Genomic DNA, 16,297 nt, shown 5'->3' on the forward strand with positions numbered 1-16,297 from the left:
GATGAATGGTCCAAATCACGCACACGTGTGACACCTTGTATAGAGGCTACTTTGAGTGGTTTCTGTTCACAGCCCAATAAGTGGGCCATTCATGGAGGGGCAAGAGGCCAAACTCTCATCTTCCACATGATCACAACCATTTCAAATGATGCAGGCCCTACCATAATATATGTGTTTTATCCATGCCGTCCATCCATTCTGCTAGATCATTTTAGGGCATGATTCTAAAAATGAGGCTGATCTGAATCTCAGACGGACCACACCACAGGAAAAAGCGGTGATTTTACGCCCACCAATGATCAAAAACTGTTGTAGCCTATCAGGAAAATTTTAATGGTGGGCGTTCAATCACTACTGTTTCCTGTGGTGTGGTCCACCTGAGGTTTGAATCTGCCTCATTTTGGGCTCATGTCCTAAAGTGATCTGAAAAATGGATGGACGGCGTGGATAACACATACATCATGGTGAGGCCCACAGAGCGACGGTGTTGTGTGGTACACTGCTCAATCCGAGTCCGTCGCAATCGCTTGCCAAGATTCCTGCGACTATCCGTTTTGGATGCTCCCGAGGTGTACGCTACCGTCCTCTTTCTTACGAAAAAAGCTTTAATACTCTGGCAGAGCGTGATGGATGATACACTTGCACTTAGAAATTGCATTCTTAGCAAAAAAAGAAATTAAAATTAAATTGTAAAAATTATTGAATCCATTTTCGACATATCATGAATAAAAAATTAAGGAAATTTGATCACCTGACTATCAGATTTGTAGACATTTATTGGACGGTTAAAATTGAAAAAATCCATTGGTCTTATTTCAGTAGCTTAGTGCCTACAATCAGAGGTTTCGGATTTTTAAATAAAGTTTATTTTTAAAAATATACTTATTATATACAGAGAATTCCAATTTAAACGGTTTAATTTGAGTCAATGCATGCTAAATATGCAAATGCCGAGTGCATGCGTATAAAGCTTCATACTCCGCCAGAGTATCAAATAACTCCCCCGTTCTTAAACCATCCATTCTCCGCCATTAAAAAACCGTTGTATCAACCTTCTTTTCTCTGAGCGCTCTCCGTTCCTGTTCTATTCCCGGCAATCTTTTTCTTCCTTTTGGGGAAGAAATAGATACGGGTTTTGATCGAAAGTAGCAACAAATGCTAAAACTGTAAATGGGTATTGGAGAAATCGATATCTGAAGGAGGAATTTCATCTAGGCTGTCGTTTCTCCGGGGGAAAATTAAGGAAATTTGAAAAAAAAAAAAAAAGGGGGTCTTTTTCTTGTTCTTGACCATTTACAAGTGTCTTTGACCATTTGTATTGATTTTTAGTGAGACATTTTGATTTGGGTTGTTGTTATTTGGGTGGAATTTGAAGGACAGAGAGCTCTGGGATTTTTTAGCATCTTCGGCAACTCAAGTGAATCTAAAATATGGGATTTTGATTTTTTTTTTTTTTTTGTTATTATTTTGATGAAAATTGAGGAATTTTGTTGAGAGAGAAAATGGGTATATTTCATATTTCTCATTTGTAGTGTCGGTCGCAGAATCAGATGTTGGGTTGATATGAAAAAAATGAGAATTTTATAGATTTTGTTTTTGGTAAATCTTGTTGGTCCCTTTGAAGTTAATGAGATTTCTAAGCATCATGGGCAATTCGTTTGGATGCTCAGCATCAGGAGAGCGTCTGGTATCTGCCGCCAGAGACGGGGATCTTCAGGAAGCCAAGGCTCTGTTGGAATACAATCCCCGCCTTGTGAGGTACTCGACGTTCGGTGTCCGTAATTCCCCCCTTCATCACTCTGCAGCGCAGGGCCACCATGAGGTAAGTCATACATTTGTTGATCTGTTCATGCAATTTTCTTTCCTTATTTGAATTCACCGCATTGTACAAATTTGTTGGTTTTTATTAATATTTCTTCATGAATGTGATTTATGTTGCTGGTGTCTGAAGATTGTCTCTCTGTTGCTTGAATCTGGTGTTGAAACCAATCTAAGGAACTATCGTGGGCAGGTTAGATAAATCCCAGCTTTACCTTCAAAGGTGGGATCTTTTTTATTTTTTTTTTATTTTTCAGGTGGGGGGTGTTTGGAAACTTAATTGAGCTGGATTGCGATTCATTCAATTTGTAATGGAGGAAAGGAAAATGTAGGGTGGCAACTTTTAGTTCACAATGACAAACAAACCAGATTACAATTCTGTGAATTTCAAGTTGTAGTTGAAACGGTAGTGATTGTGATTTGGGATTAGTCCTTCATTATGAATGGAGCGGATCTAGCCACATTTCGGTTATTATCTCTTTATTCAATTGAATTATTGCATTTCTGTGAGATTCAAAATCCAAACAGGCTTAGCGTTATTTGTTTTGGTGCCGGTTTGTGAGAATTAACAACATGTTTGTTTCTCTCTTTGGGGCAAAGCACATTGTCAAAGTGACTTCGATGCTTTGTCCAAATTGCTGAATTTTCATTTCACCCAGCATTCGGTACAGCCGTTTCCCATCACAAAGGAATCTAGATCATTCATTTGGTGTGACAAAATGTTTGGGATTTGTAGCTAAGTATCCCATTGGACAATCCAATCCATCTGAATGTTTGCCTGGAAATGCATCTTTAAAAATAAAGCATGGTGACAATCCATACAAAAAAGGAAAAGTCCACTGAATGGATGGCTGTGATGTTCAATGAAGGATATTTTTGGTCTGTTGCACATAATAGGTGGGGTCCACCAGATGAATAATCTGAAAGGTGGGCCCCACCCCTACAGAATGCTCCCCCATTCATGAATTCTGGTAGCTTGAGCCGAGCATTGTATAATGCTGCTACCATTCTAGCCATTGATTGCCCATTATACATGTTTCGGACCATTGTATAATGCTGCTACCATTTTAGCCATTGATTGCCCATTAGACATGCTTCGTATCATTCAATTTGAAAAGGTTCATGCTTCAAAATGGAAACTGGAGGATATTTATCTTTGCCATTTCATTGGATTGCTTTTCACTAGAGAACTGTGTGCTGTGTTGTGAAACAGACTGCTCTAATGCAAGCCTGTCTATATGGTCACTGGGAGGTTGTTCAGACTCTGGTGCTTTTCCGAGCCAATGTAAGATGTTGGCTATAGCTTACAATTTCCCATATATGACAGAATTCATACTAGCGTAAAAAGACAGCAAATAACTCCCTCAATATATTTGGGCATTGGATTTTAGATTCACAAAGCAGATTATCTCAATGGAGGTACAGCTCTCCACTTTGCAGCATTGAATGGGCATTCTTGTTGCATCCGTCTCCTCCTTGCCGATTATGTTCCAAGTATACCTGACTTCTGGGACATCATAATGAAAAGATCTGCCCAAGAAGATTCTACAATCAACTTTGACAAGGGGTACATGGTCTACAAACTTGACTTTCTTCTTCTTCTTCTTCTTTTTTCCACGAGCATGGCAGACTCATATGAGATCCGAACCTATCATCAGCTATGCTTTACCTTGGATGGGCCATACCCCAAAAATGACATCTACCGGGCAATCCTAACCATTCTATTATAAGACTTTTGAGGAAAGAAATTTGATGTCTATAGAAAAAGCCAACCAAGGATCCTTTGATTATCCACTTTTTTTTCCCCCTAAAAACAGAAAAATCATCCAACCCGAGCAGCTTGAAACCAGTGTGAATTTTGGGATGTGGTCCATCCAATGTAAGGCCTATCTCATGAACGGTTCAATCTTGACCATGTTGGCCACATGTTCTTCAGACAGTGAGTCAGAGATAAGCAAAAGAAAGTGACAAACTTACTAGGTTCTTTTTTCCGTATTGCATGTCTCCTTTGCCTGATACATTGGCAATGTCTTTCTTCTTGTTTGTGTAATTGCAGTTCTCTTGATAGAATACTTAATAAACCGGCAGATGGAGGCATAACAGCCCTCCACATGGCAGCACTAAACGGCCACTTTGATACTGTACAATTATTGTTGGACTTGGGGGCTTGTGTTTCCAAGGTCACCGTGAAGGATGGGACGACGATTGACCTGATTGGTAATCCCTTCTACTTGTATTCATGGAATATCATTGAAGTTCCTTTCCGTTATTAACTTTTCAGACTATCAACATCTCACACATCATCACTTCAAAATGCCTGGAACTGGGGTTCATAAGCTTTGAGCTCTCTGTGTATTGGCTTGTGCGAAGAGAGTAGGATTTCAAACCCTACACCCATGGGTAGCCTTAGCTTCATCCTGCTTTAGTGTTTAATGGGGGATGGCATTTGAGTGTAGACACTGGATTGGGTATAACGTGTGGTGAAGAATTTGCTGTTGATAACATCAGTGGTTGCCTTCATTGAGGAAAGTTCGCACTTGATAGTTTCTATTATATCTCACATGTTATCAAGGAGGACGTTGAGAATGAGTTGTATTCCTAGTTGCACAATCCTTTTAATCAGGTGTCACCCCTGCTTTGATTTGTGCTTCAAACTCGCACTCCCTGACCTGTTTCCTTGTTGTTTATACTTGCTAGCATTTTGAGACAAACACTTCCCTGCTCCCACACCCGAATTTAGAGCTGGACACGAATTGATTAGCTGACCAGTCAGCTTGACTTGACTCGGCTTGAAGCTAGGTTTGGGTCGAGTTGAGCTGGTTTTTGGGAGCTCAAAAAAAATTCGAGCCGAGTCTAACTCGGTTCGAATCGGCTTGGTGACTCGGTCGCTTAACATAAATAGGACCACTTGGTCGCTTAACATAAATAGGACCACTTGGTATTATTTCGAATGAATGCCCGAGCGAACAACCCCGCGCCGAGCCCTACTGCCCTAGCCCCTTTCCTCTCTCTCTCTCTCTACCCGAGCGAGCAACTGAGCGGCCCGAGCTCGAGCCCTAGCCCCCTTTCCCCTTTCCCATTTCTCTTCTCTCTCTGTTTGAGCTGTCAATCCCTGACCCCCAAGCCTGTCCTTGCCTCCGTCCGAGCAAGTCACTGCCCTGCGCGCCCGTCCAGGCGTCCCTGCCTCAGTTCAAGCCCCTCGCTTTCTTGCGCGCCCATATGTCCAGATTGTCCTTGCCTCTCCGTCCACCCCGGTAACACTTGCTCTCCTCTCTCATTGTCCATCGAAAGCTCGAGCGCGAATGCAGCTCGAGTTGGCACGAGCTACTGACTGAATCGAGCCGAGCTGGCTAGTCAAGCTTGAGGACCGAGCCTAGCCGAGTTCGAACTAGAGTTGGTTGTTGGTTGAACCAAGCCGAGCTTTGCCATGCTTGACTCTTGTCCAACTCTACCCGAATTTGTTGTTGCTTCGCTTCATGCTTTGTGCAACTATAGTTTTGTCCTCTTACTGTAGCTAGGGAGGCTAAAATTCTTTGATCCCATGATCCACCTATGGTTTTGGATGACCATGTTTTGTGTTCAAAGCCACTCCCCTTTTTTTTATTCAAGTGCTTGCATTCTCCCTTTTCTCCATCATGAGATGAATAAGCATTGCCGTAGTGTAAAGTAGACGATATCGAGCTGTTGAATGTCACCATAAAGCACTCGAGTTTTATTTTTTATTTTTTTATGAATTAAAGCATTAGGGTATGTTACTCTTGTATGGATGTTGCGTATGGGTCTAGGCGTCAAGCTTTCTTTTCCTTCAAATTTCATTGTTTGGGGACATGACAATATATTTTAAAGTTTCATAATTACATCAAATTTCATGATATGGATTGAGGTGGTGAGAAGGGATGTGAAAACTCGTTCACTTATTAAGGATAGGGTAATGTAGCAAATGTCATAGAAAAACACCCACACACAATTGATGCAAGCAAAGCAAAATCAGAAAAGAACAGAGCCAAGCAAAAACCTAGAAGCTAAAGGGCAAAAGAAGAGATGGGGCACAAGATTTATGTGGTTTGGAAATATGCCTACGTCCATCGGGTAGCAATGCGGGGCTTTCTTTTGCATTAAAACAAGAGAAATTAGAGGATATAAGGCACACCTCTCTTCCACTCTTTCACTATGCGAGGAATCTCTCACAAGGAATCATAGGAAGATTACCCTCTCGTTACAAGTGTTCCCCTTATATGGACAACGCATCAACCTAAGAGAGCCTAGCTGAAACCTCCGAAACCTGTATCGAAGTTAGGCTTCATCGTTCATATGTAGAGAGAGAGAGAGAGAGAGAGAGAGAGAGAGAGAGAGAGAGAGAGAGAGAGAGAGAGACTTCCTAAAGAGGAAACGCTATATGTGTAATACTTCTCCACTGCCTTAGCATTCTCCCATTTGAAGACTAGTTTCTCTAATAGTATAAAAAACAATCCCAATAACAGTTTCCCAAACGTCACCAATCACTAGGTGACGACAAGAAGAAGCCTACCCCAAATAAACTTCTTCGTCGCAATAGCAGCATATTCGCTACGTCATCGTGGGTGTAAATCTTTTGCAATGAGATTTGTCCATCTTCCACCATGTCACGAACAAAGTTATTACTGTTCATTGATATGCTTGGTTTGAGCATGAAATATCAGATTTTAATATGCAAATCCACAGTTAGAAGATAATGAAAACCTGGAGCAAATTTAACAGACGCCAACATGTTATTATTATAAAGATTAGAAGAAAACCATCTTCTAGTTGATAGAATTAGAAAACAATAATTCTATTGGATAATCCAAAATATGGAAATGGAAACCCCTATGGAATCCTCGGGAACCAGAGAACCACATAATTCAGCAGTTGACCTGCCTCTTGTAGCCATGGAATTCTACATTTGAAAAGATTTTTTTTAAAAACTTTTTTATTGGGAAATGGTCTCTCTCTCTCTCTCTCTCTCTCTCTCTCTCTCTCTCTCTCTCTCTCTCTCTCTCTCTCTCTGTACTGAAAATCTAGGGAAAAGAAATCCCTCTCCCCCCTTTTTGGTTTTCTCAAAAAAAAAAAAAAAACACCATCACACTGGGGGAATTCATATTCTTTTCCATTGTTTTTCACCCAAAGAAATAGGACTAACCGACAATCTCATTTAGCTTTATTTACTTGAGAAACTATCATTGAGTGGTTCATGCATTATGCATTTTGTGTATATATAGGCGTGGTTGTACACGAGGATTCCCAATTTGAATACAAATCATGCTTGCCATAGGCTACGCCTGTCCTTAACTAAGACTTGCTTGCTAAATAAGTTTTACGAGGGAAAGGAAACCAACTAATCAAAGAAGCGTACACAGTTCATATTGCATGAGCTAAAGACCTTATATTTTGTATTGGTCTATAGAAACCAGACTGCCCACCAATTGGTTCACTTATTGGACTACCCTAGTGGAACATGGGCTCAACAGTCCATCTGGACCATTATTTTAGCCATCCAATTGATCACACCTGGTCACAGATCATTCGGACACTTGTCAATATTTGGATCCAGTGTTGCCAGCATGTGGGGTCTGCTTTTGGACTTCCTCTGATATACACATTGGATGGGTTGCCACTATAAGCTTTCATGTTCAGTTATTATGCTGAGGACTTTCTTAAGGGAGAAATTGATACCATGTTATTAGTCATTAGCTACTTCCTAAATTTTGAAACTAGTTTTTATCCAATCAGCCTAATGGTTTTTTTTTATTTTATTTTATTTTAAATTTTTTAAAGAAAAAAAAAAAAAAGAAAAAAGAAGAAGAGTTGAAGACACAGCTATTTCTACGTTTACTTTTGTGCTGTTATATGAACCTTAAGCTAAGGATATGCACAGAAACTTCGAGCCTTGAGTACAAACAAGTAGGCCCCAACGTCTCCGTGATCCAGGCAATTGATCCAATGTGACCCAACTTGGATAGATCGTACCCCAAAAATCCGTTTCCTTCAATGCTTGTAGCCATCCAATCCTTGGTCTTTTTCCACTGAATTGCAGCATAGTTGTATTTTCATCTTAACCTTCTATTTCCAAGCCACCAGTAGAAGGTTTAGTATTGTTCGATCATGAGACATTTCAGAGAGTCCCAATCTGTGGGGTGGCCCAGCAGACGGAAGGCCTGGATCCATGGGCCCCACTGTTTGAAACTTGACACTTGAAGGATATTCTGCATGTCCTTGGTTCGAGATTCTTATAATTCCCCCTCTTTTATTCTTATTGTATTTTTGTTTTCATTTTTCTTCTTTCTGACACCCGCAAGTGCATGAATTCCTAAGCAACCCTATAAGGAAAGAAAGACACACACATTTATAAAGGAGAGCGATATAGGCATTAGGATAGCCAACTGTCCAGTACTCAAAACTATGCAATAAGATACAATTCAGTGAGGTTTGATAAACCCATATGCATGTACAAGGCATATACCATCCACATGCTATTATGGCAAATAAGTGGTGTCCAAGCCATTTATCAGGTATGTCCGACCTTGAAGATGTTCCCATCCAAAAATCAGGCTGGTTTACTCATCAGGTGGACCACAAAATTATTTTTATTATTATTTTTTAAAAAAAGGTCCACATCTTAATAAAATTCAGCCAAGTTTTCTTCAACGGTACATTTATTTCACAAACCATGGCCCACCTGATTGGTGAAATGACCCGATTCTTGGGCCAGGTGATCTACAAAGAAACACCCCTCTGATGCATGGATTGGATCATGTAGGCCATATAGTTAACATGTTGGAAAATAATGCTCTCATCAATTCATAGAATTTTTTCAAAAAGTTTTCATTAACCTATGTGTGCATTTGGTGGGCCTTTCTTTCTGTGATTACCTAGTTCTGTGAATGCTTCATATCTATTTAGATGAGCATCTGAACAGGATTTGATTGTTTCTACAATTACGGGTCCTTTATAAGATGGTCTAGTTGTTGCCATATTGGCAGGTGCAGGAAGCACACCCCTTCATTATGCTGCTTGTGGTGGAAATGCACAGTGTTGTCAGGTATGTAGATTGATCTTGAATATACTGTCTTATTTCGGAAGCCCTCTCATGAAATTGCGCTTATTCCATGCATATTTGCAAATGCAGGTTCTGATTTCAAGGGGAGCCAGCTTGACTGCCAAAAATGCAAATGGGTATGTATTGGATTCTTGGTCGATTTGCTAGTTTCAGACAGCTCATGCAAACCAATCTATGTGTGAAATAGCACACTGCGGATGCTTGGAATGTGGTGTAGACTCCACATGTCGTGCCTTAGGGCCTATTTGGACGCAATTTCTGCAAAAGGGATTTTCCTGCAAAAGCAATGTTTTCGTCAAGTTGCTGAAAACCATGATGGTTGGTTTTTGTCAAGTGGGCTTTTTAGAGCCTATTTTGTCTGTTGGTTTTGAAAACAACAATTTTGGGTCAATTTCCAAATGGGCCACAAAAACAATGGTTTTGTCTATGAACAGCTATTTTGACGGTGCATCCAAACAGTCCCTTGGGCTCTCATGGTGCTTGATATATGGCACCGTATTGTTATCTACTGCCTCAGTATCGTGAAACATAGCATCATTTCTGGCAACACAAATGACAGACAAGAAACATTTCTATAATTAAAATACAAATTTGAGAGAGTAGGTCATGTAACATATTCCACTGCAGAGTGCACACATTGTGATTTCATCAACTGTCTGATATCTAGAATAAGATTTTCCAAGCTCACACATACATCTACATGCGTCCATTCATGCCAATTTGGAACGTGTACTGGACAGCCGAGCCAGGTGTCGGGTGTACACCACTGTGGATGACCTGGCCCAAAAACAGGCCAGTCCGATTGTCCACTCAGTGGATCCGGTGTAATGTACAGATCAGATATCCCACATGCATGCCAGGTTGGCACAATGGTTGCTTAGGTATCCCACACGTGCTACGTTCGCATGTGATTTTGCGTGTTGTCTTTCGACCATTTGAAAAGGAAAAAAAAAAAGAAGAAGGTGAATATGGAAATTCTTTCCAAAGAATGCCCTCTTTATTGTCAAAAAGGACCACAAGACCGACCCAAGATTAAGTGGTGAATCTTTGCCAGGAAAATCCTACCGACACCCAAAAAAAAAAGAAAAAAAGAAAAAAAAGAAAAGAAAAGAGAAGGAGAGAGAGAGAGAGAGAGAGAGAGAGAGAGAGAGAGAGAGAGTCACCACATCCATCACACAACCACTCAATGGACGGAGATATTTGTTATCCAGGCATATCCTCCTGCAATGGTTAGAGTAAGGATCGTGTGATTGAACATGCCATCTTGGTTTCTTTGAACATCATAGCAGTTTTCTTATCCTTTCCATTCCTTCTTTCTTAATGATCTGAAAGCATGCTTTTGTTGTTGTTTTGTGCAATTTTCATAGGTGGACTCCATCAATGGTTGCTCGTTCGTGGCATAGGAATTGCCTCAACAGGATACTGAATAACAACAATCCAGAAGGCCATTTGAATATTCTCCCTTCGCCATATATATCCCTCCCCCTTATGAGCATCGTTAAAATTGCCAGGTGAGTGAGCGATAAGCTTTCATGTCTTTCGTAGAGCTACTCAACGTGAATTGTCCTTCATTTCATCTTTCATCCTTTGAATAGTATTGTGGAATTAGTCAATGAGTACTGCTAAATGTTCTTTTCTTACTTTGAAATCTCTCATAAATATAGATAAGGTCACTAATAGGTCGGTCTGCCCTTTTGTGCCTGTCGATCTGGCCTGGCCCACCATTTTCTGGGCTTGGGCCTGATTTCAGCCCTATAAATAAAATCTAGGCCAGCTCAGATTTGACAGAATTTTCTATTGAAGCCTGGACAGAGCCCCAAGGCATTGTTTATGGGAGTCATGCACCAAGCTTGGCATTGATGTTTGTGCCCATAGGCAGCAACAGGACATTGGTCAAAATGAATGTTTTGAATAGTGTATGCTTATGAGCTTACTGTAGCTTTCGCACCATGTAGCACGTGAAATTGGCATAACACACGTACACTACATGCTATTTTCCACTAAAATAGTAAAATCAGTTATGTTTTCATTGATTCATTTCTTTTTTCTATTTTTCACTAAAGATTAGTTAACATTTCAATTATTATAGTGAAATAATATGAACGAGTATATCTTTCAAAAAGAATGATTTACCTATTATTTTTATTAAAAATCTAGAAATATGTGTCGCTAACGCTACACACTAGTAGCCTACTCCTCAAGCTTCAAAGGGGTGAATGCTACATTGCTCTCTATTCGCTATTAAAGAACAGATCAAAGCGAACAATGTTCCCCTCTTGCCACAAAGGTGGAAAATTACTACACCTGGTTGAATAATCTTGGACAGTTCAAATGAATAGAAGGAAAAAACCATGGAAAGCCATGAAGCAATTCAAATCTATCGTACAAAGGAAAATCGTTGTGTTCACTTTCACCGTGTGGGCAAAGCATGTCAGCCTTCACCACACTCATTGGTGTTAAGGTGCTCATTGATCTGGGGTGACCCATAGGTGGTGAAATCCCACTATGGAGTGAGTGCAGGTGTGTGTGTATGAAAAAAAAGAAGAAGGGTGCTCATCGATCTGAGCCTAGGTCACCTGGAACATAATTCAGTTTGTGGTATTTAGAATGGAAATTCTAGGAATGTTGGTGATTTAGGTAACAATGATCCGGGCTTCCATTAGAATGGCTAGCACTTGGAGAGGCCATTCCCAATTGATTGGATGATCCGAACCATGGAAAAGTTGCCTGTACTGTACCATTGGGCAGTAAAGAATGTACTGTTTCTAAAATTGTGTATTGACCATATGGTTAGCGGATGTTGTCGGTTCCTCTCTGCATTGTCTGGACCATCCAATCAATCTGGGTTCTTGTTAGTGAAATATCCAAGAGGTGGCCATTCAAAAGGACGGGACTGATGAGTAGTATTACTGTATTAGTACCGTTAAAACTATTAGTCTATTACTTATGTATGATTTGCTTGCTTGCAGAGAATGCGGATGGAGGGATGGTGATCCACTTCCAACATGTGTTGATCCATGTGCTGTTTGTTTAGAAATGAAATGCACGGTCACTGCAGAAGGTATGCTGCTTCTGAAATTTACTGCTGCTAGTGTAGGATTTTGATGCATCTGAGACTGTTGTTTGGCCGTTGAATTGTTTTACAACATTCCGAATGTTATGATCTTTGCTAAGACTGTGATTCTCTCATGTGAGTTTTGTAAGCTATTTGTTTCTGAAAAAAAAAAAATTATCCATCTTTTCTTACTGGCAGCGTCTCATCCACCGTGCACATTGCATACATGTGTTGATCAAGACCGCTGGAATGTGGTTGGCATTGTGGATGGAGCATATCCTGAAATCAGACTTGCTGAATTATCCTAAACATCCAATTGGTGGCCATCAAATGGATGGTTGGAAAGAAAACGGTCAGCGGTCCAAATTTAACAGCCCATATCAGTGTGATTTTCATCATAACCTCCATCCGCAATGGACCGGAGGATTTGGACAGTCTGGGTTGATTTTTTGTGATCATTTACATCTGCAATGGGCTCCACCATTTGGGTAGGCTGGATTATCTGACACATTTGCCGATTGTACAATAGATGAGTGTTGGCTACTTAAGAAACGACGGAGAAGTGCATATTCCAGCTCTCGAAAATTTTGAGGACATTCTAAATGTTGGTATTGCTTAGAATGTGATTTTCTCAAGTGGGTCTTGTTTGAAATTTTTAACTGCTTTCCAGATGCTACTAAACATGGGTCCTGTTCATGGATTGCCGACCCATCCGAGTTGGATGCGGCTTGTCCGAGTTAACTTTGACTCAGTCAAGTCAAGTCCAATCCGGTTCAGCACCATGGGCCAGCATTGAAAATTCCTGACCCAGATGAGTCACGTACCCTACTCTAGCCAAGTCCCAACTCGACTGAGTCGCCGAGTCTTCAAACCATGGAGTCCCATTAGTTGATTTGCTTTTGAAAATTTTGATTGCATTCTAATTATTATCAGTCTTCTTGTCTGATCTATAAAATCACATCCAATTCGTTCTCATGACGCAGGCTGCAGACATGAATTCTGCACCAGATGTGCATTGTACCTTTGTTCTACCAACAGCAGGTCCACGGCCGGCCCACCTGGCTCGATCGCATGCCCTCTCTGTCGGCATGGAATCGTTTCCTTCGTCAAGCTTCCCGGCACAAATCCAATCAAGGAAATGGCACGGATGAACTTATCATTGCCTTCGTGCACCCCATATCATAGTGAAGGTCCAGAGCCTGCTTCAGTGTCGACCCCATTCTGCAAACCCGAATTCAGTTGCACTCGAATCACACCGCTTTCTGCATCTTCCTTTTGGTCCCTCAGCTGCCAGAAGTTCCCATCAATGAAACTCAACTCGAGCCTTTGCATTGGAGCTCCAGATACCAGCCCGTCTTTGGTCACTTGTGTGAGTGATAGGCGAACAAATTCACTATTAGGTAGGTGCTCCAGATCTAGTTTGCGGCGATCGGCTTCTCATGGTGAGAGGCGATCATGGTTCCCCTTCAATTCATGCGCTGCTACTAGCAATGGTTGAAAATTGCCTGGACCACGACCGTACTTTTCTTGCTTGGTCCGGTGAGTTTGATTCTCAGAGATTTGAAGCCCAACTCGCGCTTTTACACGAAGCACGTATACCAACCTGACAATTGAGGGACACCCGAGTGGCATATATGGTGGGCCGCGCCATGAAGATGGACTTCCTGTGGACCACATGTTTTGTTGAATTGGAACATTTGATCAAGGTAGACAAGATGTAAATGTCAGGATCATCCATTGATGATGGGCCCCACATGCATAGTTGAATGTGGATCATCAGCGAGTCTCCTCAAACTCGTTCCATGATTAATGGGCCAGCCTGGTTTTTGCATATATCCATGGCGGGGCGCCTTACGAACAGCTCAGATGGCCCACTACTAGTAAGGTGGCAATGGGTGCTAAGTGTGAAGGTGATGTAGGCTTTTGATGCAGTAATAACAAACGTTTGATTTTTCATCCATTAATTTAAGATTTGATTGTGTAATTGATTTTTTTTCTATCAATGCAAGTTTGTAAATGCAGTATTTATCCGTCACACACACACACACACACACACACACACACAGGGAAATGGTACTATGAGGTCGGCCTCATGGGAATTTCGCATGAGGTCAAGCAGTGTGGGCCCCACCGTGATGTGCATAAAAAATCAACACCATTCATTTGATGGGTCCCCAATAGGTTATAGGATATCCCAAAAATCAGCCATATACGGAACTCAAGTGGGCCATACCATCTAAGCCATGCGAAGACATGCCTAAAACATATAAAAGTACTTGGTGGGGCTCACCTGAGATTTGGATGCAGCTGAAACTTGGTCTTACACCTCATCCAAGTGGGACACATACAATGAATGTTTTGGATTTGTAAACCCCATCTCGGTGGGCCCAACAGTTGGTCTTACCCCTCAACTGTTGTATGTGGTGTGGCCCACCCAAGCCATTGACTTTTTTTTTAAGCCTGTGGCCCACCATGAAATGTTGCATCTAACTGACGGGGTAGATTTTGGACGCACATCACGGTGGGGCCCACACAGCTCGATCCCACGACGTCAACCTCATAGTACCATTTCCCATATATACAAATGATTATGAATGTTTTAATGGAGGGTAACCCCTCTCGATTTTTTATGTGGTGTGGCCCACAAAAGTCACGGATTGACTTGATTTTTAAGCCCTAGGCCCACCATGGAATGATGCATCTGACTGATGGGGTGGATGTTTGACATACATCATGGCGGGGCCCACACAGCTCAACCTCATGGGAAGTTTCCATGAGCTCGACCGCATAAAACCTGAACCTTAGAGCGAGAGATATGAGGAGTTGCTGATCAGGTTTGTGAACTTTGATACTCTGGGTGGATAATACACAGGCGCCAAGTGATTTGAATTAAATTGTCCAAATTATGGGTCCAGTTTAGATGTGTGGTGTGCAAAAAACGATGCTTGTTCGATTTTCTGACTATTGGATTGGTGGGCATTCATTGAACGGTTGAAAATGAAAAATATCCAATGGTCCTGTTTCATCATCAGAGTGTCTATGAATCAGAGGCTAGGGTTGTTCAAATCAATCTGGTGTTATGACTGTAATTTAGTCAGTTTGATTTGAGTTAATGCCATGTCTTACTGCCTGTGTATCAAGTGTCATGCTCTGGCAGAGTATGTAGTGGGCATAGTTTTATGGAAGCCTTCCTTGCATATAATTGCATTTGCAGTGGTGTGTGCATCGACCATCTGGACCGTGCATTATGTCTAGGACGCTCTTCACAGGCTGCCTTGAAAAATTCGTACTGATTGATGATCCAAACTGTCCAGTCAGCGGCATGCAAAATTAGATGGGCGAGATCGTTTACTATGGATGGGGCCTGTTTGCTGCTGACTTCTGCACAGTAGCTAAAGAAGGGAGTGGACCTAATGGATGGTCCGGATGGATGACGTGGATGCCAACGAGTGCAAATGCAACTAGTTGCATTTGAAGGTTCCATGCACTGAGCCCACCTAAGATCATTTTTCATAAACAAGTTTTAAATAACTCATTACGCTGAGGAAACTCTGGGGGGCCCACCGTCATTTATGTATTTTATCCACTCCGTCCATCCATTTTAACAGATAATTTTAGGACTTGAATCCAAAATTGGATTAAAAAATATCCAAAGCTCAATTGGACCACACCACAGGGAAGAGTGCATTGAATTTCTACCGTTGAAAATTTCTTAGGAGCCACAGAAGTCTTGGGTCAAGCTGACTTTTATGTTTTCCCTTCATCCATATCTTTGTGATCTTATGAACAGGTTGGATGACAAATAAACGTTGCTGTGGGCCCTAGGAAGGTTTCAATGGTGGAAATCGATAGTTGCATTGTTTTATGTGGTGTGGTCCATTGATCTTTGGATATACTTCAATTTTGGGATCAACCCTTAAAATAATATGGAAAAACGGATGGACGGCATGGATAAACCACATACGTTCACAGTGGGCCCAACACAGTTTACTCAGTACGATAAAAGCTTACTGAGTTACTCAGTACGCAATCCGTTTTCTACCAGTTGCTACAGGCGCAGGACGCACTGAAGCATTTCGACTACTCTGGATGTTTGGGCATTTGCATACGCCGGGTTTGAATTGTAAAGGATAGGGTCATCACAGCTACCTTACGGGACCATCTTCCCACCTTTGGATGACACGCTTGTCAAAGATCTGACCATTGGAAGATAGCGGACAAGCAGATCACACTGGCACGTATTAGAAAATAGGTTTGTAGTAAAAAAGAAAAAAATCCAACGGTTAAAATTCATTTTCATTATCTAAAATTGCGTGGTTCGTGTACATTCCTGATTTTCATTATCTAAC

The 16,297-nt window shown here is 41.3% G+C and overlaps 1 protein-coding gene across 4 annotated transcripts; it reads left to right on the forward strand.

The window, feature by feature from the left end:
• Positions 1-1,291: 1,291 nt before the first annotated feature.
• On the forward strand, positions 1,292-13,969 carry LOC131256868 (probable E3 ubiquitin-protein ligase XBOS32). Of its 4 annotated transcripts, XM_058257924.1 has the most exons (10): positions 1,292-1,822; positions 1,952-2,011; positions 3,032-3,103; positions 3,210-3,385; positions 3,875-4,035; positions 8,817-8,875; positions 8,963-9,009; positions 10,261-10,404; positions 11,863-11,954; positions 12,932-13,969. In XM_058257924.1, the coding sequence occupies exons 1-10, from the start codon at positions 1,628-1,630 to the stop codon at positions 13,444-13,446; spliced, it is 1,521 nt and encodes a 506-aa protein (XP_058113907.1). In that variant the 5' UTR covers positions 1,292-1,627; the 3' UTR covers positions 13,447-13,969. The 4 variants fall into 4 exon arrangements, with proteins under 4 accessions (XP_058113907.1, XP_058113909.1, XP_058113911.1 ...); XM_058257926.1 differs by lacking the exons at positions 1,292-1,822; positions 1,952-2,011 and adding an exon at positions 2,419-2,483; XM_058257928.1 differs by lacking the exons at positions 1,292-1,822; positions 1,952-2,011 and adding an exon at positions 2,504-2,527.
• The last annotated feature ends 2,328 nt before the right edge of the window (positions 13,970-16,297 follow it).

Source organism: Magnolia sinica, chromosome 9 (assembly GCF_029962835.1).
Source record: "Magnolia sinica isolate HGM2019 chromosome 9, MsV1, whole genome shotgun sequence".
Lineage (NCBI taxonomy): Eukaryota > Viridiplantae > Streptophyta > Magnoliopsida > Magnoliales > Magnoliaceae > Magnolia > Magnolia sinica.

What these genes read in the sequence shown, in the direction of transcription:
- LOC131256868 (XM_058257924.1), top strand. Translation starts at nt 1,628, where the DNA reads ATGAGATTTCTAAGCATCATGGGCAATTCGTTTGGATGCTCAGCATCA. An exon ending in CAGCGCAGGGCCACCATGAG is followed by an intron (nt 1,823 to 1,951) that starts GTAAGTCATACA and finishes TGGTGTCTGAAG; the next exon opens with ATTGTCTCTCTGTTGCTTGA. An exon ending in ACAATCAACTTTGACAAGGG is followed by an intron (nt 3,386 to 3,874) that starts GTACATGGTCTA and finishes GTGTAATTGCAG; the next exon opens with TTCTCTTGATAGAATACTTA.